This window comes from Ylistrum balloti, unplaced genomic scaffold (assembly GCF_031769215.1).
Source record: "Ylistrum balloti isolate Yb309-2 unplaced genomic scaffold, AGI_CSIRO_Ybal_v1 Utg372360, whole genome shotgun sequence".
NCBI lineage: Eukaryota > Metazoa > Mollusca > Bivalvia > Pectinida > Pectinidae > Ylistrum > Ylistrum balloti.
Window position 1 is genome coordinate 36,527 of NW_026783079.1, and position 26,146 is coordinate 62,672.

General features: G+C 42.1%; 15 protein-coding genes across 15 annotated transcripts; 8 read left to right on the plus strand and 7 right to left on the minus strand.

Annotated features, from left to right (window-relative positions):
• Position 1: 1 nt before the first annotated feature.
• On the minus strand, positions 2-1,162 carry LOC132564546 (FO synthase-like). The gene has a single exon (XM_060229200.1). It carries the CDS (start codon positions 1,160-1,162, stop codon positions 2-4), a length of 1,161 nt encoding a protein of 386 aa, XP_060085183.1.
• Positions 1,163-1,227: 65 nt separating this feature from the next.
• On the minus strand, positions 1,228-2,037 carry LOC132564547 (uncharacterized oxidoreductase MexAM1_META1p0182-like). Its single transcript, XM_060229201.1, has one exon. The coding sequence runs from the start codon at positions 2,035-2,037 to the stop codon at positions 1,228-1,230; it is 810 nt and encodes a 269-aa protein (XP_060085184.1).
• A 7-nt stretch (positions 2,038-2,044) lies between these two features.
• LOC132564548 (4-hydroxyphenylacetate 3-monooxygenase, reductase component-like) lies at positions 2,045-2,533 on the minus strand. Its single transcript, XM_060229202.1, has one exon. It carries the CDS (start codon positions 2,531-2,533, stop codon positions 2,045-2,047), a length of 489 nt encoding a protein of 162 aa, XP_060085185.1.
• Positions 2,534-2,539: 6 nt separating this feature from the next.
• LOC132564549 (acyl-CoA dehydrogenase IpdE2-like) lies at positions 2,540-3,682 on the minus strand. Its single transcript, XM_060229203.1, has one exon. It carries the CDS (start codon positions 3,680-3,682, stop codon positions 2,540-2,542), a length of 1,143 nt encoding a protein of 380 aa, XP_060085186.1.
• A 7-nt stretch (positions 3,683-3,689) lies between these two features.
• On the minus strand, positions 3,690-4,886 carry LOC132564550 (putative acyl-CoA dehydrogenase FadE17). Its single transcript, XM_060229204.1, has one exon. It carries the CDS (start codon positions 4,884-4,886, stop codon positions 3,690-3,692), a length of 1,197 nt encoding a protein of 398 aa, XP_060085187.1.
• A 9-nt stretch (positions 4,887-4,895) lies between these two features.
• Positions 4,896-5,894, minus strand: LOC132564552 (3-ketosteroid-9-alpha-monooxygenase, oxygenase component-like). Its single transcript, XM_060229205.1, has one exon. It carries the CDS (start codon positions 5,892-5,894, stop codon positions 4,896-4,898), a length of 999 nt encoding a protein of 332 aa, XP_060085188.1.
• Positions 5,895-6,730: 836 nt separating this feature from the next.
• On the minus strand, positions 6,731-8,392 carry LOC132564553 (3-oxosteroid 1-dehydrogenase-like). Its single transcript, XM_060229206.1, has one exon. It carries the CDS (start codon positions 8,390-8,392, stop codon positions 6,731-6,733), a length of 1,662 nt encoding a protein of 553 aa, XP_060085189.1.
• A 2,578-nt stretch (positions 8,393-10,970) lies between these two features.
• On the plus strand, positions 10,971-12,170 carry LOC132564554 (flavin-dependent monooxygenase, oxygenase subunit HsaA-like). The gene has a single exon (XM_060229207.1). The coding sequence runs from the start codon at positions 10,971-10,973 to the stop codon at positions 12,168-12,170; it is 1,200 nt and encodes a 399-aa protein (XP_060085190.1).
• A 23-nt stretch (positions 12,171-12,193) lies between these two features.
• Positions 12,194-13,105, plus strand: LOC132564555 (biphenyl-2,3-diol 1,2-dioxygenase-like). Its single transcript, XM_060229209.1, has one exon. The coding sequence runs from the start codon at positions 12,194-12,196 to the stop codon at positions 13,103-13,105; it is 912 nt and encodes a 303-aa protein (XP_060085192.1).
• Positions 13,106-13,149: 44 nt separating this feature from the next.
• On the plus strand, positions 13,150-13,989 carry LOC132564556 (2-hydroxy-6-oxo-6-phenylhexa-2,4-dienoate hydrolase-like). The gene has a single exon (XM_060229210.1). The coding sequence runs from the start codon at positions 13,150-13,152 to the stop codon at positions 13,987-13,989; it is 840 nt and encodes a 279-aa protein (XP_060085193.1).
• A 5-nt stretch (positions 13,990-13,994) lies between these two features.
• LOC132564557 (2-hydroxypent-2,4-dienoate hydratase-like) lies at positions 13,995-14,798 on the plus strand. Its single transcript, XM_060229211.1, has one exon. The coding sequence runs from the start codon at positions 13,995-13,997 to the stop codon at positions 14,796-14,798; it is 804 nt and encodes a 267-aa protein (XP_060085194.1).
• A 157-nt stretch (positions 14,799-14,955) lies between these two features.
• On the plus strand, positions 14,956-15,834 carry LOC132564558 (acetaldehyde dehydrogenase-like). Its single transcript, XM_060229212.1, has one exon. It carries the CDS (start codon positions 14,956-14,958, stop codon positions 15,832-15,834), a length of 879 nt encoding a protein of 292 aa, XP_060085195.1.
• A 163-nt stretch (positions 15,835-15,997) lies between these two features.
• On the plus strand, positions 15,998-16,939 carry LOC132564559 (4-hydroxy-2-oxovalerate aldolase-like). The gene has a single exon (XM_060229213.1). It carries the CDS (start codon positions 15,998-16,000, stop codon positions 16,937-16,939), a length of 942 nt encoding a protein of 313 aa, XP_060085196.1.
• A 13-nt stretch (positions 16,940-16,952) lies between these two features.
• LOC132564560 (3-oxosteroid 1-dehydrogenase-like) lies at positions 16,953-18,668 on the plus strand. The gene has a single exon (XM_060229214.1). The coding sequence runs from the start codon at positions 16,953-16,955 to the stop codon at positions 18,666-18,668; it is 1,716 nt and encodes a 571-aa protein (XP_060085197.1).
• A 1,901-nt stretch (positions 18,669-20,569) lies between these two features.
• On the plus strand, positions 20,570-21,763 carry LOC132564561 (sterol carrier protein 2-like). The gene has a single exon (XM_060229215.1). It carries the CDS (start codon positions 20,570-20,572, stop codon positions 21,761-21,763), a length of 1,194 nt encoding a protein of 397 aa, XP_060085198.1.
• The last annotated feature ends 4,383 nt before the right edge of the window (positions 21,764-26,146 follow it).

Here is a 26,146-nt window from a genome sequence, read left to right on the forward strand (position 1 = left end):
TTTAAGCTGCGGGCCTACCCATTTTTTGGGGTGGTACATCGAATAAGGTTTGTAATCGATAGGACTGTTTTTGGACGTGTTCATGTAGGCTAGCATCTAACCATGTTGACGTCATATAACGTTCATATATCGGGAGACGTGGTTTAAGAGAAAACCCCATTTCTTGACACAGGTTACGTAGATGGTCAATCATTGGCCAGGGATGCGTATGATTAATATAATCTGGTGTTACTGGGGAAATACCGCCGAAATCATTAATACCAGCTGCAATTAATGTTTGTATCGTGCTGGGATTTAAATTGGGTGGGGCCTGTACACTAATCTCGTCCTCTAAGATGAGGCGCGCAACTGCTACTGTCCAGGCAATATCCTGAGCATTAGGTTCTGGATATTCAGACATCGGTGTTGTTTCTTTGGCACGAAAGTTTTGGACAATGACCTCTTGAATATGACCGTAAGCACGGTGTAAGTCACGAATAGCTAAGAGTGTGTCAATACGTTCCTGACGTGTCTCACCGATACCAATAAGTAAGCCCGATGTGAACGGAATACGTAGTTCTCCTGCTTGTTGTGTCATGTGTAGCCGGCGATCAGGGTGTTTATCTTTAGCACGATAATGGGGCATGCCTTTGCTGCAAAGTCTTAAGCTAACATTTTCTAGCATTAACCCTAAACTAACATTGACTTCGCGTAGCTTCACCATATCGTCTTTTTTTAGGATGCCTGCATTTGTATGGGGCAGGAGGTTATGTGCTAATGCCTCTTTTGCTGACCAGTAGAGATAGTCAACCGTTGATTCAAACCCCCAGTTATGAAGTAACTTGGCATAGCTTTTAAATGTTGTTTCCGGTGTGTCTCCTAGACAAAGTAGGGCTTCTATACAGTTGTTTTCTTGTCCTTGTTGCAGGGCTGCTGTGATTTCACTGGGTGTCATTGTCCACTCTCCAACTTGTCCTGGAGAGCGCCGAAAAGAACAATAGTCACAAAAGTTACGGCATAAATTTGTTACAGGTAAAAAGACTTTTGGTGAAAAGGTTAGTGTTTTTCCCCAGTAAGCTGTTCTACGTTTAGCTGCAGCGGTAAACAACTCTACTAAGTGTTTTTCTTTTACACCAGTTAAATCGTAAGCTGTCTCTTTAGAAATAGGACTTGAGAGATCCATATTCGGTAAATCTTTCTAAAAATATCAGGGCAAACAGTAGCGAAGTATTAAGTAACCCTCATATCTTACGTATCTTTTTTAACAGATGCATCTGTTAAATTTTGTTCTACATTTGCTGCGTCTAAAAATGCAGGACGCTCGCCAGCACCATGGGCAGTAATGCTGGTTCCACTTAGATAGCTGGCAGCATCTGAAGCTAAGTAAAGGCAAATGCCTGCAATGTCTTGAGGTAGAGCTAAACGGCCTAGTGGTACAGTTGCAGCGACAGCGGCAATACCGTCTTCATCACCATAATGAAGATGAGATTGTTCTGTCAAAATCATGCCGGCTGTAATGGCATTGACTCTAACTTTAGGAGCCCATTCTACTGCCAACGATTGTGTTAAATTGAGTAAACCTGCTTTGGCTGCGCCATAAATTGCTGTACCTGGGGAAGGGCGCGTGCCGCTAACACTAGCGATATTGATAATACTTCCACCGTTTTCCTGTTGTTGCATCAAGGTATTTGCTGCTTGAGCACAGTAGAGTGGCCCAAGCAAATTTAAGGCAACAATTTTTTCAGAAAACCGTGGCGACATATCATCTGCTAAGGCAAAAGGTGTGCCTCCTGCATTATTAATGAGGACATCTAAACGTTCGTAACGGTCTTTTATTTGTTGAATCGCTGATTCTATTTGTTGTGAGTCACGTACGTCCATGGCAATAAACGCTGCTTGGTTATCGCCAAAACTTGGTAGAGTTTCGGGCTTATTACGGCCGCTAACGATAACCGTTGCACCAGCCTGTAAGAATGCTTCAGCAATACCACGTCCAACACCTTTTGTACCGCCTGTGACCAAGATAACCTTAGCTGAGAAATCAAAATGGATGGTCATCGTGATGCTACGAGTTTCCTACCGTGTGGTAAGCACGGCGATAGTAAATAAGTGGTTGTTGCGTATCATCTGCAGCTGCTTCAATAACACGACCAATCGCAATGCAGTGGTCACCTTGAATGATAAGGTCATGAACGTCACAGGCCAGATAAGCCGCGCAATCAGGGATAATGGGTTGGTCATTTGTCGTTAACTTGCCTGCATACCCATCAAAATCTGGTGTTGGTTCGCGCCCGGGACGTGCAAAACTATTGGATATCTCTTCCTGTCCATGGGCTAAAATACTAACGGCAAATTGCTGAGATTCTTTTATCATTGATGGCAATCGGTTGGTACTAGCGAGACAAACAAGGACTAAAGGCGGTTCTAAGGAAAGTGAACTAAAGCTTGAAGCTGTCAGGCCATACATGTTGCCATCTAATTTTGTGCTGACAACTGTAACTCCTGATGCCCAAGAGGCGAGTGCTTGTTTAAATGCGTCTTGAATGGAAGCCATTGCTGTTTAATATCCTTTTAGTGTTGCTAAGCGGTTTTTATGCCAGGCAGCATCGCCAAATAGGGTAGCTGCTGCACGAGCCCGTTTAAAGTAAAACCCAATATCATATTCATCTGTCACACCAACACCACCATGCATTTGGATACCTTCACTGGTAATTCGTTCAAAGGTGTCAGTCATTTTTGCTTTTGCTAGAGAGGCGAAGAGTGCAAGATCTTGATTTTTATTTCCCGCTGCTGCAGCTGCTGTTAAAACCGCAGATCGTGCTAAGGATAGATCTACAAATAGGCGCGCAGCCCGATGTTGTAATGCCTGAAAGGCTCCAATTGGCTGGTCAAATTGCTGGCGTTCTTTTAAATAATCCAGTGTTAAATCAAAAGCTGCTTGTGCAGCCCCCAGCATCTCAGCCGATAGTGCAATCGTTGCGAGATCAAAAATAGGGTCAAGTAGCGTTGCTGCCTCATTTTCTGACCCTAAACGTGCGCTCTCTTTTACGATTATATTTGTACATTCGATGATGGCGGTATTGCGGCCATCAATTTGGTGCTGCCTGGTTACCTTTAGGCCCGTCTGATCTTTTGGGACAAGAAATAGTGTCAGACCATCGCGGTCTTGAGTCTGGCCACCTGTGCGAAATAACATAATATAGGTATCACTTATATGGCCGTCTAAAACGTGTGTTTTACGGCCGTTTAGCGTGTAGGTATCCCCTTCACGTTTGGCAGTCGCCTCAATATGGTAGCGATTATAGTGACTTTCTTGTTCTTGGTGGGCAAGGGTTATGATCAGGTTGCCGGTAGCAAGTTTTGGCAGGAATTCTTGACACAGCGTTTTATTGCCAGCCATTTTTAAGAGTTCCGTTGCTAGAATAGTCGTTGATAAAAGGGGCTCTGGCATTAATTTACTACCAGTCGCTTCTAAGAGTAAGCAAACTTCAAAAAAACTTAAATCTGCGCCACCATAGGTTTCCGGAATTGCCAGTCCTAAAAAGCCTAACTCTGCTAATTGTTGCCAAAGTTTTGGGTCATAGCCTGGTAAACTGCGGTCGTCACGGTAACGTCGTAGCGCCTCAATATCTACTTGCTCTTGAACAATTTTGGTGATGGTTTCAACAAGTAATTTTTGTTCTGTTGTTAATATCGTGTTCATATGACATTTATACCGACGGTAACCCTAAAACACGTTTGGCAATAATATTAAGCTGAATTTCTGAACTGCCACCTTCAATTGTACTGGCGCGGCTGCGTAACCAATCTCGTGTTGTCGCCTGTTCTTCGTCTGTAAATCCAGGACCTTCCCAACCTAGTGCTTGTGGGCCTGCGATTCGTGTTGCTAGATCAAAACGACGTTGTTTGAGTTCGCTGCCACATAATTTTAAGATTGAGCTTTCAGGGCCTGGTGCGGCACCTGCTGCCAACGTTTGCTGAATACGCTCGGTGGTTAAACCGTAGCACATTTCATCAATAGCGTAGTTGACAATGTCGCAGCGCAAAAACGGATCTTTCAGTGGGCCTTGTGGCGTATTTTGGTAGGTACGGGTAGCTTCAACGAGCTTCATTTCAGTACCAGTAAGTTGGGTACCAATAGATTTGCCAATCGTTGTACGCTCATAGCCTAGTAAGGCTTTTGCAACTTGCCAACCGCTGTTTACCTGACCAACTATATTGTTGACATTAGCTGTCGCGTTATCTAAGAAAACTTCGCAAAAAGGTGAACTACCGCTAATCAAGGGAATCGGGCGTACAGAGATAGCATCTTGCAACATGTCAACCAAGATAAAGGTGATACCTGCTTGTTTTTTAACGGTTTTATCTGTACGGGTTAAACAGAAAATCCAGTCAGATTTATCGGCGTGGGAGGTCCAAACTTTTTGCCCGTTGATGATGACCTTATCGCCATCAATCTCAGCTGTTGTTTGCAAGCCAGCTAGATCAGAACCAGCTCCTGGTTCTGAATAACCTTGACACCAGCGGGTTTCGCCAGAAACAATTTTTGGTAAATGTTCTTTTTTTTGGGTTTCTGTACCGTAATCAAGTAGGGTTGGTCCAATCATCACCAGGCCAAAGCCCACAAGCGGTGGTGGTACTTTAAGACGCTCTAATTCTTGTTCAAGAATCTCTGCTTCATCGTGTGTTAAACCGCCTCCACCATACATGGTTGGCCAAGTTGGTGCTGTAAAGCCTTTTTCGAGACTCACCTCAAACCAGCGTTTGACGTCCGCTTCAGGCTCTGGGTGCAAGCGGCCGCCCCAAAAGCCGTCAAAGCGGCCTTTGCGTGTGCCATAAAGAGACTGCGGCACATTCGCTTTTAGCCAAGCTTGCAGGTCTTTACGAAATAGATCTAAATTGGCCATATTTGGTGTTTAAGCAGGTGCTCTGTTAGACGTTGGAGCTGTCGAAGCTTCGGAATAAAACTGTTTATACCATTTGCGTAATTTCATAACAGGGCCGTCGTCACCGCATAAAAGTGGCACATCACGGTAACATTTGTTTTCCCAAATTTCGATATCTTCTAGAAAACCTGTGGTTAAGTTATCAATATACCCCTTAGAAAAGCTTTCGGTCTGTTTTGGGTCAGTACCTTTTTTGAGCATGACACCAAAGCGTAAATCTAAGCTATTTGCGTCGACCATTGTATGGGCATTGATTAAGCGGCTTTCTAAGAAACCATTCATCACAGAAATTTGAAAGCCAGGGCCGTAATACGTTGCTGTTAGGTCGAAATAATCCTTACCGCCACCACGGGGGTAAGCAACCCCTTTGTTATATTGAATCGCTTTATGCTCATTAAAATCATTGGAAAATTCTTCAATAATTGTGCCATGTACAGGTGCAAAATGGGCAATATCAACAACATTTTCGACGATTTCACGAGAATGGGTCTTGATATGAATTTTACTATGTTCCCAGTAGGTCCATTCTTCGGATTCAGATTCTGGCAGTAGTGGAATTTCAAAATCAGGTGCCTTGCCTTCGGGGTCAAACCAAAGGAAGATAACACCATTTTTTTCTTGTAACAGCCAAGTTGTTGTCCAAGAGCCACTTGCTGCTCGTTTTGGGATATCTTGGCAATAAGGTATTTCTGTACACTCGCCTTGTCCATTAAACCGCCAAGAATGAAATGGGCATTCTAGGGTGTCTTCAATTACTTTGCCTTTACCTAAGTCCATCCCTAAATGTGGGCAATAGGCATCAATGACATGAAGGTCTCCAGATTGACCGCGAAAACAAACCAGCCGATGGCCAAAATAGGTCATCGATTTGACGTCCCCAGGTTGATATTCATTGGAAAACCCAATTACAAACCAACCGCGAGGAAATCCCTCTATACGATCTTTACGTCGTTCTGTACGTTGTTCCATAATCGCGTTACGACTCTTCTAAACGGATTGCTGCCCGTGGGCAATTTGCAACAGCTGATTCAAGCTGTTCACGTAGGGATTCATCGGGATTTTCATTTAGAACGGTTAACGTGTCGTCTTCTTCTACGCGAAAAATCTCGGGTGCGATTTGTTCGCAAATGGCATTTGCTTCACAGGAATCATAATCTATGATAATTTTCATGCAGCCTCCTCACTAGTCTGTTGTGGGCGTAACGATAAACCATGACGTTCTTCTAAATGTGCAGCGATTTTGTTGGCTAACTCTTCTGCTGCTGGCACAAGTGCTGGTTCGATCATCGCATTGACCATCGGTCCCATCGGGCCGCCAGCTTCCATGGCCAATGTAAAGGTTAGCTCTGTGGCATTATCTTGAATTTCAGAAGCGTCAAGTTGTTTGCGTTCTGTTGTTTCATTAAACCGTTTAAATAACAAGCGAAATAACCAAATCATAAAACGTTTGATGAGGCCTAGGCGCTTTGGGGCTTTGTTTTGTTCTGATGATTCTGTTTGTGTTGGGGGGGCACCGTAAGGGTACATTGTGAACTCGCCATTACCCTCAAGAGGCTCGGAGACGCCTTTTAAGGTAAAAGTTACTTTTTCTGGGCCTTGCCACTCTGTAATGTGTACTGCAAACTCAATGGTGCGTTGTAAAATGCCCACATCTCCTTTGAGTGTCCAGGTCGAATCGGTCTCTGATTGCACCTCATGGCTTTGGTAGCCGGTTACAAAGGGTGCCCAGTTATTCATATCCTGGACAAAATCCCAGATTTTGTCGCGATCTAAGTTTAGAACGGTACTGTATGTTGCCGCAGGCACTAGAGAATGCCACACATATGTTGTGCCGCAACGTAGCCCCACGTCATATTACGTAAGTTCGACAGGCCACTTTGGTAGCCAGCCCCGGTATCTAGAGGTGCTGCCGCATTACCACAGGCATACAGGCCTTCAATCCCATGACCACGTACATGTTGTACTTGGCCAGTGGCTGTGGTTTTCAGACCAACACAGTTGACACCAACACCAACTGGAATCAGCTTAATACCGTAATAAGGTGCTTTATTGAGTGGGCCCATATTGGGGTTAGGGCGATCACGGTCACCAATAAACTTGGCAGCCCAAGGATAGGTGCCACGACCAAAGTCTGGATCTGTTTCACCATCAGCAAAGCTGTTAAAGCGTTCTAGCGTTTCAACAAAATTATCGGCATCAATCCCCAGTTTTTCTGCTAATTCCCGCGGCGTGTCGGCTTTGACAATCATTTCATCTGGGATTTGCATACCGGGTAAAAAGGTGGCAAAGCTATATTTTTCGCGGTAATTGCTATCAAAAATAAGGTAGGGGGGGTAGTTGGTATGTTGTTGTTTGACCCCGTCCCAGCCATGGACTTTCGGTAAGTATTCACGGTAGAAGGATTCGTCACAGAACCGCTTGCCTTCATCGTTGACCCAAATGGCATGGGGGTAACCGCCTTCCCATGAAGCGCGGCATAGTGGGTGCCCATCGTGTTCTTCACCAGGGATGGTATAGCCAAAAAACATACCTAAGTTATAGCTTGGTACGCCACCAAGGGATGCGCCAACTTCACCACCAAGGACAATGTTATCGCCATGTAGATGAGGCTGACACATCGATTTCCATTCTGGCAGTCCTTCAAATTGAATCGCCATTTCTTCATTCCAGTCATAGCCACCCACACCAAGCAGTACACCTTTATTTGCTTTGACAAAAAAGTCATTGCCATCAGCAGCTTCGGCGCGTACGCCAATGACGCGACTGCCTTCTGTAATGAGTTCTCGCACGGGAGTTTCGACAAACGCTTGTGCGTTTGTGCGGTCAATCAGCGCTGCTTTGACGAAATAGCCCATCATACCCGGGCCCATCCCCCGTTGATCCGCACCAATTTGTTTGCCCATATGAGCAAAATCCCATTTGGTAACACAGGAAACACTGCCCCATTCAAACAAGGTGTCATGGTTGATGCCGGGCGGCATATGTGGGGTTAAATAGGTCTTTTTTTGCCATTCTTTTAGGTCAGGGCCATTAAAGAGTTCAACTTCTAGGTAGCGGCCTTCTGCAAGGGTACCTGGTGCATGGGGGTAATGGTAATCGGGAAAGCCTTTGATGGTTTTCCAGGCAATACCGGCTTTTTCGCCTAAATACTCTGCTGCTTCACGGCCTTTATCAAATAAAATACGTTGTAGGGCTTTGTTGGCATAACCGCCAGCTAAGAAATCTAAATAGGCAAAGGCTTCTGTTTCGTTATCTTCTGTGCCCTCGGCAAGCATTTTGTAATTGCAGGGGACAAAGACCTCACCACCAGAGTAGGCACACACACCGCCTAATTTGGGGGCTTTTTCTAAGATTGCCACCTTTAGACCATTGTCCTGGGCAACGATTGCTGCACTCATGGCTCCTAAACCGGAACCGGCAATGACAACATCGACTTCTAAATTCCACTGTGCGGGTGCTGTGGCCATCGTATAGAACTCCTAAATTCGTCGTATTTAATAAGAAATTTCATAATAGAACACGTTTCACTGCGCTGCAAATAATCTGGGAGTTTTTGATTTGATATGGGGGTGGGGATTTTGTTTAGAATGGTTATGTGGGGAGAGAGTTAAGGGGGGAATGGGAGGTAACTTTTGGGTTGTTAGAGCTCTTAAGGAGACAATAGTGAAATCTGTGCTTGATAATCTTGCTAAAACTATTGATAGGGCATCCACTGAAAGAGATATTGATGTATTAAATGATTCTATTTTAAAAATCGAGGAGCTTCTAAGTCGAGAATTATCTCCGTTTGAAAAAGCTCAGCTCTATTTCTTCAGTGCAAATTGTTATTCAATGAAGAGAATCATTAATGGAGATGTCTATGGATGGGCCTGGGAAGATGAAAATTTAGAAAAAGAGATATCTTATCTCAGGTACTCCTTAGCGGAATGTAAGTCTATTCCGTTCAAAAAAGATGGATCTGATTTAAGATTTAGGGTCGAAACGAATTTAGCTAATGCCCTAAACCATGTCGGACGTTTTGTTGAAGCTCTTGAGTCTTGGGGAAATGTTCTAAAGGATTCTCCTGAATACGCAATGGCTGTCGGAAACAGAGGGCATTGCCTTTTTTGGTATGCCAAATACTTATATGATCCAGGGCATCAATCTATTTTTCTGAATGAAAGCTACCAACAGATAAAAAGTGCATTAGACATTGGTGTAGAAGAACATGCAAAAAATGGGATGTGTAACTTGCTAAATTACCTTAAGTCATTGAATAACTGGAATGAGTTCGAATTTTATCCTGAAGAGGTCTCAAGAGGTAGGTCGAAGCTTGAGCGTTCCTATCGCACCTGGTGCATTAAAAAAAGGTTATTTTTAAATCCGCTTAATGATATTTGGAAACATGATATTGTCGCGAACGATATACTTACTTTTCCCTCTATTATTACACCTATAGTGGATCCAGATAGTAACAATATATTTCCAGAGGTCTATGGCATATACAATCAGCTCAAACAGGAATTTGTATCTGCCCGCTATATTATGTTTGAAGCAATAGAGGAGTCAGAAAGTAGATTACATTTTTCAGATAAACGAGTAAAGCTATACGATATGTTAGATTATCGAAAATATCGATTATGGATAGAAAAACTAAAAATGGCTTTTCTATCAGCGTATGCAATTTTTGACAAGATAGCGTATCTAATTAACGAGCATTGGCAGCTGTCGGTCGATACCCAGAGAGTCCAGTTTAATACGATATGGTACAAATCAGTTAATCGTGGAAAAGGACTTTCTAGTCACTTTTCTGATTATGATAACTGGCCTCTCAGAGGCCTTTTTTGGCTAAGTAAAGATCTATACTTTAAGAACAACGAGAATAGCCCTATCGAGCCGGATGCTCGTCTTCTTAATCATATAAGAAATCATATTGCTCATAAATATCTTTGTGTATACGATAGGGTTTGAGTATACGATAGGGATTTAGATTTTAAGTGCTCTAGACAAAAAGGTAAGAATCATTTGGCATTTCGAATTACTGATGACGAATTTAAGTCTCAGTCAATAAAACTATTGAAGCTAGTTCGTAGTGCGTTAATTTATTTGTCTTTGGCAGCCCATAGCAAATCATCAGAAGAAAATATTAGAGAAAGGCGGATAATTAGAATGGATCTCTATGAAATTGAAGATTCATTTAGGCTGTAGCTTTAATAACGGAAGAAAAAAAGGATTGTTATATATCTACCTCTTGAAAGTTGTTTTTTATCTTGCAAAATCTATTTAAAATTGACAAAATGTAAACAAGTCGAAAACATGTTGATTGTCTATGAATTATAAAGTTGTCCTCATTACTGTACTGACGATGCTTCCGTCATTGGCACTGGCCAGTGATAAAAGTGATCAGACGATCTCATTTGAGCAACGAGATAGAGATAATATCGAGCAAGTTGCAACAGATGTATATGCGATAGATAAGCGTCTCATTCGTTTAGAGCAACGTTTCGATGTAATAGACGAGCGTTTTACATTTGTTGATCACCGTTTTAAGGCAATTGATCATCGTTTTGATGCGGTGAATCAGCGTATTACAGATCTCAAAGATTCAATGCAGCAGCAGTTTCGTGATATTCGTGCTCTGCTTTATGTGCTACTGGCCGGTATGTTTACCTTGGTTGGGTTTATTCTTTGGGACCGTCGTACAACCCTTGCGCCTGTGCAACGATTGCAAAGAGACCATGACGAGCAACTAACAAGCGTGCGAAACGTATTACTCGAATGGGCTGCGGATCAACCAAAGCTTGCAGCAACGCTGAAGCGTTTTAATATCTTGTAATCTTTTAAATAGTTAAGTCAAAAGATCAGTATGCTGCTAAAAATGCTGCTACTGATATGGTTCTTTTGCGCTATGGTTCTCCTCTATATTAATGCTATGTTTCTGCTACGTAGGTTAAGACATCTATGAATGCAATGTACATAAAAAAATAGAACTAGAACGTGTTTCATATTTGGGATATTCTAAATACATAAAGAATTTGACAAATAAACATAATGAGGTCTGCAAAGATGGCTGTAGCTGCACACACGTTAAATATTCCAACTCATGATGAACTTGTTTCCCGTGCACGAGATCTGGCGCCAAAGCTAAAAGAGCGGGCAGAGGCCGCAGAGGCTGCACGCTGTGTGCCTGAGCAAACGGTCGCAGAAATGCAAGAAGCTGGTTTTTTTCAGGTGCTACAGCCCAAAAAATGGGGCGGGTATGAGTGTGAACCACGTACTTTTTTTGATATCCAAATGGAACTGGCGCGGGCCTGTCCATCAACAGCCTGGATTTATGGTGTTATTGGTATTCATCAATGGCAGATGGCTTTATTTCCTGAAGAGACACAACAAGAGGTTTGGGGAGAGGATCCTCGTGTACTGATTTCTTCCTCCTATATGCCTGTTGGTAAGGTCGAGCATACCGATGGTGGTGTGATTTTAAGTGGTCGTTGGGGGTTTTCTAGTGGCTGTGATCATTGTCAGTGGGTGTTTGTTGGTGGTTTTATTCCACCTAAAGATGGTGAAGGCTATCCTGATATGGTGACTTTTTTGGTACCACGTAGCGATTATGACTTTGATGATGACTGGCATGTCTCTGGTTTAAAAGCGACAGGTAGTAAGACGGTTATTGTTGATAAAAAGTTTGTGCCTTGGCGTCGAATTCATAAATTTAGTGATGGATTTAAACAAGATAGCCCCGGTCATGCGGTTAATGATGCACCGCTATTTCGTCTCCCTTTTGGGCAAATTTTTGTTCGGGCGGTTTCTACAGGGACTATTGGGATGTTACAAGGTGCGTTAGATACCTACATCGAGGTGCAAAAGGACCGTGTCCAACGTGGTAATGGTGAAGCCGTCTCTCAGCAAGCAAATGCGCAACAGGCGGTTGCTCATGCTGCAGCAACAATTGATATGTTAAAGCTCATACTCTACCGCAGTTTTGATGAAATGATGGATTATGTGAGGCGCGGTGAAAAGATACCTGTTGAGCGTCGTGTTCATTTTCGTTATCAGTCCGCGTTGGTTGTTGAGTCTTGCTTAGAGGCTGCGACGAAATTATTAAACGAAAGTGGCGGTTCTGGGATCTTTTTAACCAATCCAATCAATAGCTATTTTCAAGATATACGTGCCGCGCGCGGACATTATGCCAATAATATGGATAAGCCTGGTAAAAACTTAGGTAGTGTCTTAATGGGCTTAAAAAATACAGATTTCTTTATTTAAACGTAATCTAAAGGCCTCTAATAATGACTGAAATTAAACAACTAGGCTACCTTGGTTTTGAGGTTGCCGATCTGAAAGCCTGGGAGCATTTTACAACCGACGTTCTTGGGTTAGGGCAAAGCCAACACTTTGCAAATGGTGGCTTTGCGCTACGTCTAGACGAATATCAACAACGTTTTATCATTCAGCCAGGTCAGGCAGATGATCTTGTTTGTGTTGGCTTAGAAGTTGAAAATAAGGAAGCACTGACAGCGGTAATTTCTCGTGTACAGGCTGCGGGAATTGCTGTAGGCGAGGGCGACAGCAAACTGGTCGAGCAACGCCAAGTTGAGGCATTAACAACCTTTAAAGAGCCTGGTGGTGTGCAGTTTGAGGTATATTATGGGCCGCAAATGGCGGCGGAGCCATTTCAGTCGCAGGTGGTGGCTCATGGTTTTAAAGCTGGTGCCCTTGGTCTCGGTCATTTTGTTTTACGGGCTGGTGATTTAGAAGCATCACTAAAGTTTGTGACGGATGTTTTAGGATTTCGCTTAAGTGATCGTATTATTTGTGATATTGGTGGTTATCATGTCAATATTGCTTTTACGCACTGTAATCCACGGCATCATTCGCTGGCCCTTGGAGAGAAATTGCCTAAACATATCCATCATTTTATGCTTGAAGTCAATGATATTGATGATGTCGGCCAGTGTTGGGACCGTGTTGTCAATGAAGGAATCACGGTTTGGAATGCTATTGGCCGGCATCCCAATGATCGTATGCTATCTTTTTATGCAGAAACCCCGTCAGGCTTTCAATTTGAATTTGGTTGGGGGGGACGTGAAATTTTAGATGATGATACTTGGGATACTTATGTTTATGATCGTATTAGCGATTGGGGGCATGAACATCCAGCTCAAATGTTTAAGAAGATGTTTAAAAAACAGAAATCGTAGCAGCGCATTACCAACAAATAGACTAGGAAAATTAGAGACAAACAATGACTGTAGTAGCCGCAGTGCCAGAAGGCAAATACGTTGATATTTTTGACGGTCACAAAATCCATTACCACGAAGCCGGTGAGGGCTTTCCTGTTATTTTTATTCATGGTAGTGGGCCTGGAGCCAGTGGTTGGAGTAACTTTAAAGGCAATTATGAAACCATTGCAAATTTAGCTAACTGTCGTTGCTTTGTGCCTGATTTGCTCGGGTATGGCTATTCTTCGATGCCAGAAGAAGCGACCTTTACCTACGACGATTTAAAAAACGGTATTCAAGAATTTGCGAAGCAACTAGGGCTTAAGGAATATGCACTCGTTGGCAACTCGATGGGCGGCGCAATTGCGATTACCTTAGCACTAGAATGTCCTGAGCAGGTCAAGCAGTTAATTTTAATGGCACCTGGCGGCTTAGAAGCTAAAGAAGTTTATATGGAGATGAAAGGTATACGTACAATGATTCGGGCCATGTATGCGCCAGAAGGTATTACCCGTGAGTCGATGCGTAAAGTTTTTTCTCTACAATTGCATGACGCCAGTTTGATCACCGATGACATTATCGAAGAGCGGTTTCAGATTGCAGAGCAGCAGCCAAGAGGTATGTTCGAGAAAGTTATTGTTCCCAACCAAGCAGGTCAGCTTGCTGAGTTACAAATGCCTATTTTAGGGTTTTGGGGCGTAGATGATCAATTTTGTCCTGTTAGTGGTGCGATGATTGTTGCCAAAGAAGCTAGCCAAACGAAAATGACGATGCTAACAGAATGTGGACACTGGGTGATGGTGGAACATGAAGCGTACTTTAATCAGCAATGCGCAGATTTTGTGCGGCAAGAGACGGTGTAAAGACGATGGCCCTAACAGAAGATAAAATTCGTTTTTATGGAGATGCCTTGTTTCAGGCATTACAAACACGCACAACCCTAAAGCCGCTGACCTCACAAGATAACTTAACCGTCGATGATGCCTATGCCATCTCTAAACATATGATTGCTTGTCGTGTCGAGGCCGGCGAGCGCATTATTGGAAAAAAAATTGGTGTTACCAGTGCACCTGTGCAAGATATGCTGAATGTTCGTACACCGGACTTTGGGTTTTTAACCGATGCAATGCACTATGAGCAAGGTCAAGAGATGCCCATTAGCAGTAACCTGATTCAGCCCCGCGCTGAGGGTGAATTGGCGTTTCGTTTGGCTAAAGATTTAACGGGTCCGGGTATTACGGCAGAAGATGTACTGGCTGCTACCGATAGTGTCATGCCTTGTTTTGAAGTTGTTGATTCACGCATTGATAATTGGCAAATCAAGTATGAGGATACCGTTGCTGATAATGCTTCTTCGGGGTTATACATTGTCGGAGAGCCTGTTTCTCCGCGTGGCATTGATTTGGCGACAGCTGAGATGGTTGTTGAAAAAAACGGCCAATTTCTAAGCCGTGGTAGTGGGGTTGAGGCTTTAACTGGAGAGCCAAAACTGGGCACACCTGTTAATTGTGTTGCTTGGCTTGCAAATACACTTGGTCATTATGGTATTGAGTTACAGGCAGGAGATGTTATTCTTTCTGGTTCACTTGTTCCCCTAGAGCCTGTTGTATCCGGAGACCATATGCAGGTCACTATTGCTGGAGTTGGTACATTGGGTGTACAGTTTGTCTGAAAATATGAAGTATGTATATAGAGGCCTGATGAGTTGCTTTACTGCTACGCAGCCTTCGAGGATGTTTATTATATTGATCTCGGAATTGCTTTGTAGTAAGACAAATAATCACCCTTATTTTTGTAGATGAATGAAAGTTGATTAAAGGTATGTTTTTATGACAAAAATTAAAGCTGCTATTATCGGTTCCGGTAATATTGGTACAGATCTTTTATATAAAATGCAGCGTAGTGAAATACTCGAGCCTGCTTGGATGGTTGGTATTGATCCAGATTCTGATGGATTAAAGCGCGCTGCTGGTATGGGGTTAAAAACGACCTACGAAGGTGTTGATGGGCTTGTACCTCATATTCAGGATGACCAAATTCGGATTGCTTTTGATGCAACATCTGCTTATGTTCATGCAGAAAACTCACGCAAGGTCAATGAGCAAGGTGTTGTGATGGTTGACCTTACGCCTGCAGCGATTGGTCCCTATTGTATTCCACCAGTGAACTTACAAGAACAAGTTGGTTCTAAGGTTATGAATATTAATATGGTGACCTGTGGTGGACAGGCTACGATTCCAATGGTTTATGCGGTTAGTCGTGTACAACCAGTTGCTTACGGGGAAATCGTCGCAACGGTTTCCTCAAAATCTGCTGGTCCGGGTACACGTAAAAATATTGATGAGTTTACGCGTACAACTGCAGGAGCTGTCGAGAAATTAGGTGGGGCGAAACAAGGTAAAGCGATTATTATCATTAATCCTGCAGAACCACCACTGATTATGCGTGATACGATTCATTGTTTAACCGAAGAAGAGCCAGATCAAGCAGCGATTACTCAGTCTGTGCATGACATGATTGCGGCAGTGCAGCAATATGTTCCTGGTTACACCCTAAAAAATGGCCCCGTTTTTGATGGCAAACGCGTTTCAATTTTTTTAGAGGTTGAAGGCTTAGGCGATTATTTACCTAAATATGCAGGTAACCTTGATATTATGACAGCTGCGGCTTTGCAAGCTGGTGAACTTTTTGCCAAAGAAATGTCATAAAGACTGTAAAACCAAGATATAAATTCAGATTATTATTTGGAATTGTTGAAAAAATATAAAAAGTGAGACTGATGTGGACATAACAGGTAAACAGGTCACATTGCATGACATGTCACTACGAGACGGTATGCATGCCAAACGTCATCAAATAAGTATCGAGCAAATGGTACAAATCTCAACAGCGTTAGATGCCGCAGGTGTACCACTTATTGAAGTAACGCATGGAGATGGCATTTCTGGAGCCTCTGTGAACTATGGGTTTCCTGCTCATAGTGACCGTGAGTACCTTGAGGCTGTTATTCCCAAAATGAAGAACGCTAAAATTTCAGCACTACTGTTACCTGGAATTGGGACGGTTGATGATCTTAAAATGGCTTATGATCTAGGGGTTTCAACCATCCGTATTGCGACACATTGTACGGAGGCTGATGTTGCTGAGCAGCATATTGGTATGGCTTCAGGGATGGCCGGTTTAGATGTTGTTGGGTTTTTAATGATGGCACATATGATTCCTGCGGAGCAGCTGTTAGAGCAAGCTCTATTGCAGGAGAGTTATGGTGCAAATTGTATTTATGTTACGGATTCTGCTGGTGCAATGTTGCCTGATGAAGTTACAGAAAAAATTGCACTATTTCGTCGTGAACTTAAACCAGACACGGAAGTAGGTTTCCATGGTCATCATAATCTCGGTATGAGTATTGCCAATTCTCTTGCAGCAGTCGAGGCTGGAGCTATTCGTATTGATGGCTCTGCCGCTGGTCTTGGTGCTGGTGCTGGTAATACACCGCTCGAAGTGTTTGTAGCCGTTCTTGATCGGATGGGGGCAACTCATGGTGTTGACCTTTGGCAACTAACAGACGTGGCAGAAGATCTTATAGTGCCGCTGATGGATCAAGCTATCCGTATTGATCGTGATTCTTTGGTCCTTGGTTATGCTGGCGTGTATTCTTCCTTTTTACTCCATGCCAAGCGTGCTGCTGAGAAATATGGTCTTAGCTCACGTGATATCTTAGTTCGTCTAGGGGAAATGAAGACCGTTGGAGGCCAGGAAGATATGATTGAAGATGTCGCATTAACAATGTGTAAAGAACAACAATCTGCATAAACGGTAGTTATCTATGACATCTACAGAGCATTCGTGGGATAAAGAAGTTGATTTACTTGTTGTTGGTTCTGGCGGTGGCGGTATGGCCGCGGCGCTTCGTGCCCATGATTTAGGTAGTGAGGTTCTGCTGATTGAAAAGGGTGACCTCTATGGCGGCTCAACAGCAATCTCTGGTGGTGTTTGTTGGGTTGGGAATAACCGGCATATGCCAAAAGCTGGTATTCAAGACAGTGATGAAGAAACTCTGACCTACCTTAAACACATTACCAAAGGGGAGGTTGCTGAGGAAAAAATTACGACCTATGTTCGTGAATCTAATCGTGTTATCAACTATTTACATGACAACAGTCAGGTAAAATTTACAGCTGTTGCCAAGTATACAGACTATTATCCAGAAGCGCCCGGCGGTAAAATGGGCGCAAGGTCTATGGAATGCCCTAGGTTTAATGCAAAGGTTTTAGGACCACGTTTAATGGAACTGCAGCGGCCTCATATTCAATCTCAGATTATGGGTAAATTTGGCATTATGGCTGGAGAAGCGCATCAAGCGCTTGTTGGCAACTGGCGGACCAAGTTTTTTATGGTCTGGCAATTTATCAAATATCTGCTGCGTTCTGGTGCCCGTAAGCGTTGTGGTAGAGACACAAGTCTTACAGCAGGTAATTCGCTGATGGCGCGTTTTTTTACCTCGTTAATTGACCGTAATGTTGAGATGTGGAAGGAGTCTTCTGCTCAGGAACTTATTATTGAAGATGGGCATGTTCTTGGTGCACTTGTTGAAAAAACGGGACAAAGCTTACGCATTCGGGCACGTCAAGGTGTTGTACTTGCTGCTGGTGGATTTGAACATAATCAAGACATGCGAAACCAGTACCAGAAACAACCGATTAAGACAGAGTGGAATGTTGGTAATACATTAAACGTTGGTGATGGTATTAAGCTAGGGCTTACTGCTGGTGGTACGTTAGACCTAATGGATGAAGCGTGGTGGACACCGATTTGTCAGGTGCCAGGTAAAACGCCAGCTTTTGTTTTAGTTGTTGAAAAAAGTCTTCCCCATGGCCTTTTTGTTAATAATCAAGCCAAACGTTTTACCAATGAAGCCGCGCCTTATATTGATGTTGTTCATGGTATTTATGGTGATGATGATGGACAAGGTAAAACGATTCCAGCCTGGCTTATTTTTGATGCTACCTTCAGGCAGCGGTTTCCTGTTGGGCCAGTACCTCCAGGGTATGCTGCTTCAGATGGCGTGATGAAACGGTTTTTTAAGAATGGTTTTTTAACGAAAGCGGACAGTTTGACAGCACTGGCTGAAAAAATAGATCTCGATCCTGTGCAATTACAAGAGACGATTAATCGTTTTAATACCAATGCGCGTCAAGGGCTAGATCCGGATTTTGGCCGTGGTAAGAGTGCCTCTGATCGCTATTATGGTGATCCTCGTGTGAAGCCCAATCCTTGTTTAGGTCCTGTTGAAACTGCACCATTTTATGCGATTCGTATCTATCCTGGTGATTTAGGTACCAAAGGTGGTCTCATTACCGATACGCAGTCACGTGTACTACGTGAAGATGGTACAGCAATTGCTGGCCTTTATGCGACAGGCAATTGTAGTGCTTCTATGATGGGGCGTACGTATCCTGGGGCAGGGGGAACAATCGGTCCTGCGATTACTTTTGGCTTTTTAGCGGCAGAAGCTGCTGCTCAGGATACAACCGGAGGTTAAATAATGACGATATCTGATTTAATTCAAGCACCGCTACAGTTTGATTTGTCCTGCACACTTGCAGCCACCCCAGATGAGGTTTTTACATTTATTACAGATTTTGAGGGAATGCCAGGTTGGATGCCACTGATGAAGCGTGTTGAGGTTGATAATACAAAGGCACAGGCACCTGGTGAAGTTGGAGCTGTACGGGTCATTTATCCACCAGTTGGTAGCGCTACCTATGAAGAAGTACGCGTTTTTGAACGCCCAAATCTACTGGCCTATAGTGCTAGCGATGACTCTTTAATGGGGATGTATACAAACCATATCGGCGTTTTAACTTGTGAAGCTACAGGGGAAGAGCATACGCTATTTTCCTGGCGTACCTACGCTGATCCCGGTAAAAATGTGATTATGCGCTTTTTTGGGCGTTTGGTGTTTGGCTATGTTTTTCGTCATAGCTTTAAGAAATTAAAGCAGCGTTTTCCGGTTTCCTGAGTAGATATTGTTAATAAACTAGGAGCAGACATGGCACAAAAACACGTGGAACCAAAGCAAATCATTGCTGCAAAAGAAGGTTGGTATAACCTTAATCCAGATAATCCACATCTGCTGGGCAGTCAATGTAAACAGTGTGGGACCTACAGCTTTCCGGCAGAGACGCTTTACTGTAAAAATCCGGCCTGTGATAGTACGTCATTCGAGGAGGTTGCTCTAAGTCGTCGGGGGAGCATTTGGTCTTATACCAATGCCTGTTATCAGCCACCAGCTCCGTATATCGCTACGACGGATCCTTATGAGCCTTTTACCTTAGCAGCCGTAAAGCTAGAAAAAGAAGGATTAATTATTCTTGGACAAGTAACCTCTGGGGTTACGGTTGATGATTTACAGATTGGTATGGAGGTTCAGTTGGTGCTCGATACGCTTTTAGAGACCAATGAGACGAAGCAGGTCATTTGGCGCTGGCAGTTAGTTGCCTAGCTAAAAGTAATTTTGGAGATTTATTATTTCGTTGTTTCTTAAGGGGGATCTATGAATAGGCAAAAAGATCACAATAACTTTATTAGTTTCTATGTCGTTATTCTGCTGCTTTTAATAACGAGTCATCAGGCTCTGGCCTCTCCAGCAGATGACATGATTTCTTTGTTACGCAAAATAACTGTTTCGACAGGAAAAAAGCCAGCGATTTTACTTATTGATATGCATGTTGAGGATCTTGTCTATGACCGAAAACTAAAGGCATATTTTTATGAGTTTCCTGGTAATACCAAACTATATGCGGAGCAGAAGCGTGTTATTGAATTTGGACTAGATAATGGCTATGACGTTTATGATATTAATTTTATGGGTAGTAATATGTCTAAAAGGGGTAAATTTAATTTTTTACTTGAACGAAAAGCACGAGGGACTGCTACATTTGAAGATATCGTTGACCTTAAATATAGTCGGGGAGGAGCTGCCAATTACCATAATATACTGAAGCCAGAGAATGACTCTTTTACAAAGACGACATTAACAGCAGACTTAGAAAACACGGATAATGTTGTTGTAATGGGATTTGAAACGGAGATATGTTGCCGAGAGACAGTAGAGAGTGCTCTTAAACAAGGAAAAAAGGTGATTGTTGATCGACGACTGACATCGACAGAATTACAACGTAACCTTACAGGAAGATCTGCCGATACTGAATATCCTGTCTGGAAACCAGGTGATACTGAATGGGATGCTAAGTGGCAGGAGCTTAAAGAACAATATGGAGATCAGTTATTACTAACAGATCAAGAAACAACTTCTTACGATGATGTTCAATTACCAGCTTGTGAGTAGCTTTTTTTGAGTATGGATTTTAGGACACTAACTAAATTAATTAACGAAAAGTAAATTTATGTTTAGCGTTTTGATTGAAAAATGGAGTGAATATGCCCGTAGGTGAAGTAGCTATTTTAGGTGTTGGGATGCATCCCTGGGGAAAATGGGGACGCAATTTTGTTGAATATGGTGTCCAGGCTGCCCGCGAGGCATTAAACGACGCGGGTGTGGCTTGGCAAGATATTCAATTTGTCGCGGGTGCCAATACGATTCGCAATGGTTATCCTGGTCAAGTCTCTGGGGCGACCTTTGCCCAGGCTCTTGGGTGGAATGGTTGCCGAATCTCAAGTTCCTATGCTGCTTGTGCTTCTGGGTCTATGGCGCTCAATTCTGCGCGTACACAAATTTTAGCTGGACTTGCAGATGTAGCACTTGTCATTGGTGCGGATACCACACCAAAAGGTTTTTTAGCACCTACTGGCGGTGATCGTCCCGATGATCCTGATTGGTTAAGGTTTCGTTTGCAAGGGGTTACTAATCCTGCTTATTTTGCTTTTGCTGCTCGTCGGCGTATGGATTTATATGGTATGACCGAAGATGATTTAGCACAAGTAAAAATCAAAAATGCCAAGCATGGTTTGCATAATCCCAATGCTCGCTACAAAAAAGCCTTTACCAAAGAAGATGTTCTTGCTTCACCTATGGTTGCAGACCCTTTGCGACTACTACATATTTGTGCCACAAGCGATGGGGCAGCAGCACTCGTTATTTGTAGTTTAGATTATGCCAAAAAATTAGGAGTGCAAAACCCTGTACGCATTGCTGCAATATCTACAGCAACGCCGACATATCCTAGTACGCAAGTTGAAATGCCTGATTTAGCGACAGATTCAAGTTTTGTTGTACCTGAGCCAAGTGCCCAGTTTAAGAAGGCTGTTGTTGATGCTGCTTATGAAGAAGCGGGATTAGGGCCAGAGGATATTGATTTAGCTGAAGTGTATGACTTAAGTTTAGCCATGGAGTTAGATTGGGTTGAAAACATTGGTTTTGCTAAAGAAGGGCAGGCCGAGCAGTTACTTCGCAGTGGTGATACCTCAATTGGTGGTAAAAAACCTGTCAATACAAGTGGTGGACTGGGATGTTTTGGGGAGGCTGTACCGGCTCAGGCAATTGCTCAGGTTTGTGAACTAACCTGGCAGCTACGGGGGCAGTCTGGAAGGCGTCAAGTCGAGAATGCCAATGTGGGGATTACTGCCAATCAAGGTCTTTTTGGTCATGGATCATCGGTGATTGTGAAAAAATAACGTAACAAGGATTAGATCAACGATGGATTTTCAGATTCCGCGTCTGGTTATTTTTTTTGTCGTTTATCTTGTTTTATTACTGTTAGAAACCAAGTTTCCGCGGCGTCCCGTTGTTGAAAGAGTGTCTATACACCAAATACGTAATCTAGCATTGGGGTTGCTTGATACGGTAATTGTGCGGTTGCTATTACCTATTGTTCCTGTTGGCGTTGCCCTAAAATGTGCCCAGATGGAGCAAGGCTTTTTTTATTGGCTAGGAGTTACGGGGTGGGTTGCTGTTGTTCTGACTGTTATTATTTTTGACTTTGCGATTTATCTTCAGCATGTTTTTTTTCATAAGGTCCCGTTTTTATGGCAACTCCACGCTGTACACCATAGTGATATAGATTTAGATGCCAGTAGTGGAGTACGGTTTCATCCTATAGAAATACTGCTTTCTCTATTATTTAAAGTTGTTTTAGTTATTCTTCTCGGCGTGCCTGCGGTCGGTGTATTGTTCTTTGAAATTATCCTGAACGTGACTGCAATGTTTAATCATGCGAACTTGCGATTACCTAAGTTAATAGACTGCTTTTTACGTTATATTCTAGTTACACCAGACATGCACCGTATACATCATTCTGTCCATCAAGATGAGACAGATAGTAATTTTGGCTTCAATTTGTCTTGTTGGGACCGTCTGTTTACAACATACCGTGCTGAGCCTCGAGATGGTCATCAAGATATGCTGACTGGTGTTTGCGAGCTTCCCCAGCATCCTAAAACGTTATTAGGCTTGTTGTTGATGCCTTTTAAAAGATGAGAAACAAAGAATATGATTAAGGCCAGACGTTAGATCTTTTTTTGTATAGCTAATTTGTTTCTCTTTCTTGGACATAGCTATATAACGTTGGTTTGGAAATATTAAATAGTTCGCAAAGTTCGTTGATGTTATGTGATTTTTCTTTATATAAGTTTCGTAATAAAGTTGCTTTTTTGTCATCAAGCTTTGGCCTTCTTCCTCCATGACGGCCGCGGGCGCGTGCAGCGTTTAAACCTAACGTGGTACGTTCTTGAATTAAATTATGTTCAAAATCAGCTAGTGCATTAAAAATATGTAATGTTTGCTTACCTGCAGCAGTTTGTGTGTCGATCATATCTTGTAGACTTTTAAAACCGACGCCACGATTTTCTAAATCACTAATAATTTCTATTAAATGTTTTAGGGAACGTCCTAAACAGTCTAAACGCCAGATGACAAATGTATCACCAAAACGAACATATTCTAGAGCTTCTTCTAAAGCTGGTCGTGGCATTTGGGTTGTTGTTGTGTGATCAGTGAATATTTTTTTACAGCCAAGATCTTTCAATGCTTTTTTTTGCAGATCTAGAGTTTGAAGACAGGTTGAATGCCGTGTGTAACCAATTAACATTAGTAAAAATACCCTCTTTTTTTGTCAAAAAAATAAAAAAACAGTCTAAATTTTTATGAAATTATTAATATAAAAAACATAATTAAATTGTTGTTTTTATTAGGGAAATAAAATTTTTTAATTAATTTATTAACTTAAAAATTAACTCCGATTCCTATTTTTAAGATAGGTAAAGAAATTATACCATTTGTTTACCTATCTTGTTGTTTTGGTTACTTATGCGGATGAGAAGATTATTTTATAGAAATAGGATTAAATAACTACTAGATGAATAGTTTGTGTTTTTTATAAAACATATGTGATAAATTTGAATTCATGTCCAGGAGCTAAAAAATATTGTTTTTTGGTGGTTTGTGTATAGAGAATTATCTTGGTAGATAAAAAAATAAAAACACGTGTTAATGAGCTTGTCCAAGAGCTTGCAGCGCAAATTATATCTGGTCTTTGGCACAGTGGGAAGGTTTTACCTCCTGAGCGTCAGTTGTCAGAAGATTTTTCTGTTAGCCGTCCGACGTTACGTGAAGCGTTACGGCAGTTGGAGCAGATGGGGTTAGTTGTTAGCCGACGAGGCTCTGGAACAACAGTTTTACCTTGGCAAGAAACTGCACTTATTGATGTTTTTTCGATATATTTGAATCAAATTATTGGTACTAAAGATTTTTTTATTACTCTTGAGTCGTCGTTAAAGATACGACAGGCCCTTATTGTTGAGGTTGTTCGTTGGTTAGCGTTGCCAGAAAAAGAGATTAATTATCTTTCTTTAAGGCAAGAATTATTTAAAGTCTGGGAGCAACGAGAAGACCCTGTTGTTTTTGTTGTTCAAGATTTTGAATGGATGAAGGTTTTGACTCTTGCTAGTGGTTACTATCCTGCATTATGGATGATGAATGCCTTTATCTCTAACTATATAGAGATTATTAAAAATGTTGGAGTTTCTCCTCCTCCGCTATTAGATTATTATGAAATCTGGACACAAATTTTAGATGCTTGTAAACAAGCTAAGTCTGAGTTAGCTATTAAGCTAACTCAAGCATATTTTCTCAAGCATGATCAAGCTCTTTTAAAGTTTCTTGGAGAATCTGATACTTAATTGATCTGAATTGATCTGAAAAAATTTAAGGAGACATAGACACTATGTCTAGTTTTGGCTTATTTTTTATTGGAGGCTTCCTTTTATTTATTGGAGCTGAATTACTTGTTGCAAGTGCTTCAAGTATTGCAAGACGTTTTGGTATTTCTGCTGTAACTATTGGCTTGACGATAGTTGCTTATGGGACAAGTTTACCTGAATTGATCGTTTCTGTTCGATCTGTTTTGAGCGGTAATAGCGGTGTTGCTTTTGGCAATGTCTTAGGAAGTAATATTTGTAATATCGCTTTAATTTTAGGTACTGCTGCGATTTTACGACCGTTAGTTCTGCATGAACAATTAATCAAGAGAGAGATACCATTTTTATTATTCATTTCGTTGGTTGTTGTTGTTTTTGTTACCAATGGTAAACTTGGGCGTTTTGAAGGCGCTTTTTTAATAATTACTGGTTTGTTTTTTATCTGGGCGTTATTTCGTGATGCTGTTCAAGGTGACCAAGAGGCATTAGGTATTAAGGTAGAGGACATTCGTATTTCACGTCTAGGCGTTTTACAAGATAGTGTTCTTATTCTTGTCGGTTGCCTTGCTTTAATATTTGGAGGTTCTTGGTTTGTTGACGGTGCCGTTGAATTGGCTCAGCAGTTTGGTGTAAGCCAGACGATAATCGGTCTTTCTTTAGTTGCTTTTGGAACTAGTGTTCCAGAACTTATCACGGTTATTGTTGCGGTACGCCGTGGTGAATATGATATTGGTGTCGGCAATATTATTGGGTCAAACATTTTCAATTTGACTACAGTTCTTGGTTCTGCGTCAGTTATCTCTCCGTTGCCTTTTGGTGGAAATCAGGCGTGGCTAGATTTAGCAGTTGCTTTGGGGTTACCATTGTTACTTATTCCGGCATTTAAAGGAAAATTGCGTATAGAGCGTTGGCAAGGGATAAGTCTTGTTACAGGATATGGTTTATTGATGTTGTTTTACTTTTTTGTAGAACAGCGTTTCTTTACAGAGGGTGGATAATCTTGTATTATTTAACCTCACTAAAATACTCATCCTAGATTGTATGAAAATTGTTGTTAGGAGATTGATGATGGGGTGTTTTGTTCGTAATTTTAGTTTAATTATGTGTAGTTTTTTCTTATTGGCATGTAGTGCAAAGAGGACTCAAGGTTGGCAATTAGCTATTCAGAAAAAAGATGGTAGTATTGTCGAAGTTTTTGCTGAGGCAGAGAGAGCTTGGGAAAACCGTGAAAGTCCAGAACAGTTACAGCAAGCTATTACGTTATACGAGCAAGCCATTGCGATTCAGGCAAACAGAGTCGATATTATGTCTCGTTTGGCACGAGCTTATTATTTTTTATCTGATGGCTATCATCGAGGAGATACGGAGGCTCAGATACGTTTATATAATCAGGCTGCGCAGTGGGGGGAACGAGCAATGGCCTTACATCAAGAATTTGCTGAACGTGTAAAAGACCGTGGAGAAACTATAGAAGATGCGGTTAATGTTCTTGATTCTGATTATGTAGCGGCTGTCTATTGGACTGCCTCTGCAATCGGTAAATGGGCACGCCTAAAAGGCTTTGTCACGTTATTGGCTCAGAAAAGCCGCATTAAGAAACTGATGACCTGGGTTACGGAGCAAGATGCTAATTTTTATTATTCAGGGCCATTGCGTTATTGGGGGGCATATTATTCTATTGCACCGGCATTTGCTGGCGGTGATTTGATCTTGTCAGAGCAAAAATATAAAGAAAGTTTAGAGATTGCCCCTGGTTTTTTAGGTACAAAAGTATTAATGGCTGATACCTATGCTACAAAGAGCCAAGATCGTGAACTCTATATTAAACTTCTTACAGAAGTCGTAGAGGCTGACCCTAGAGAT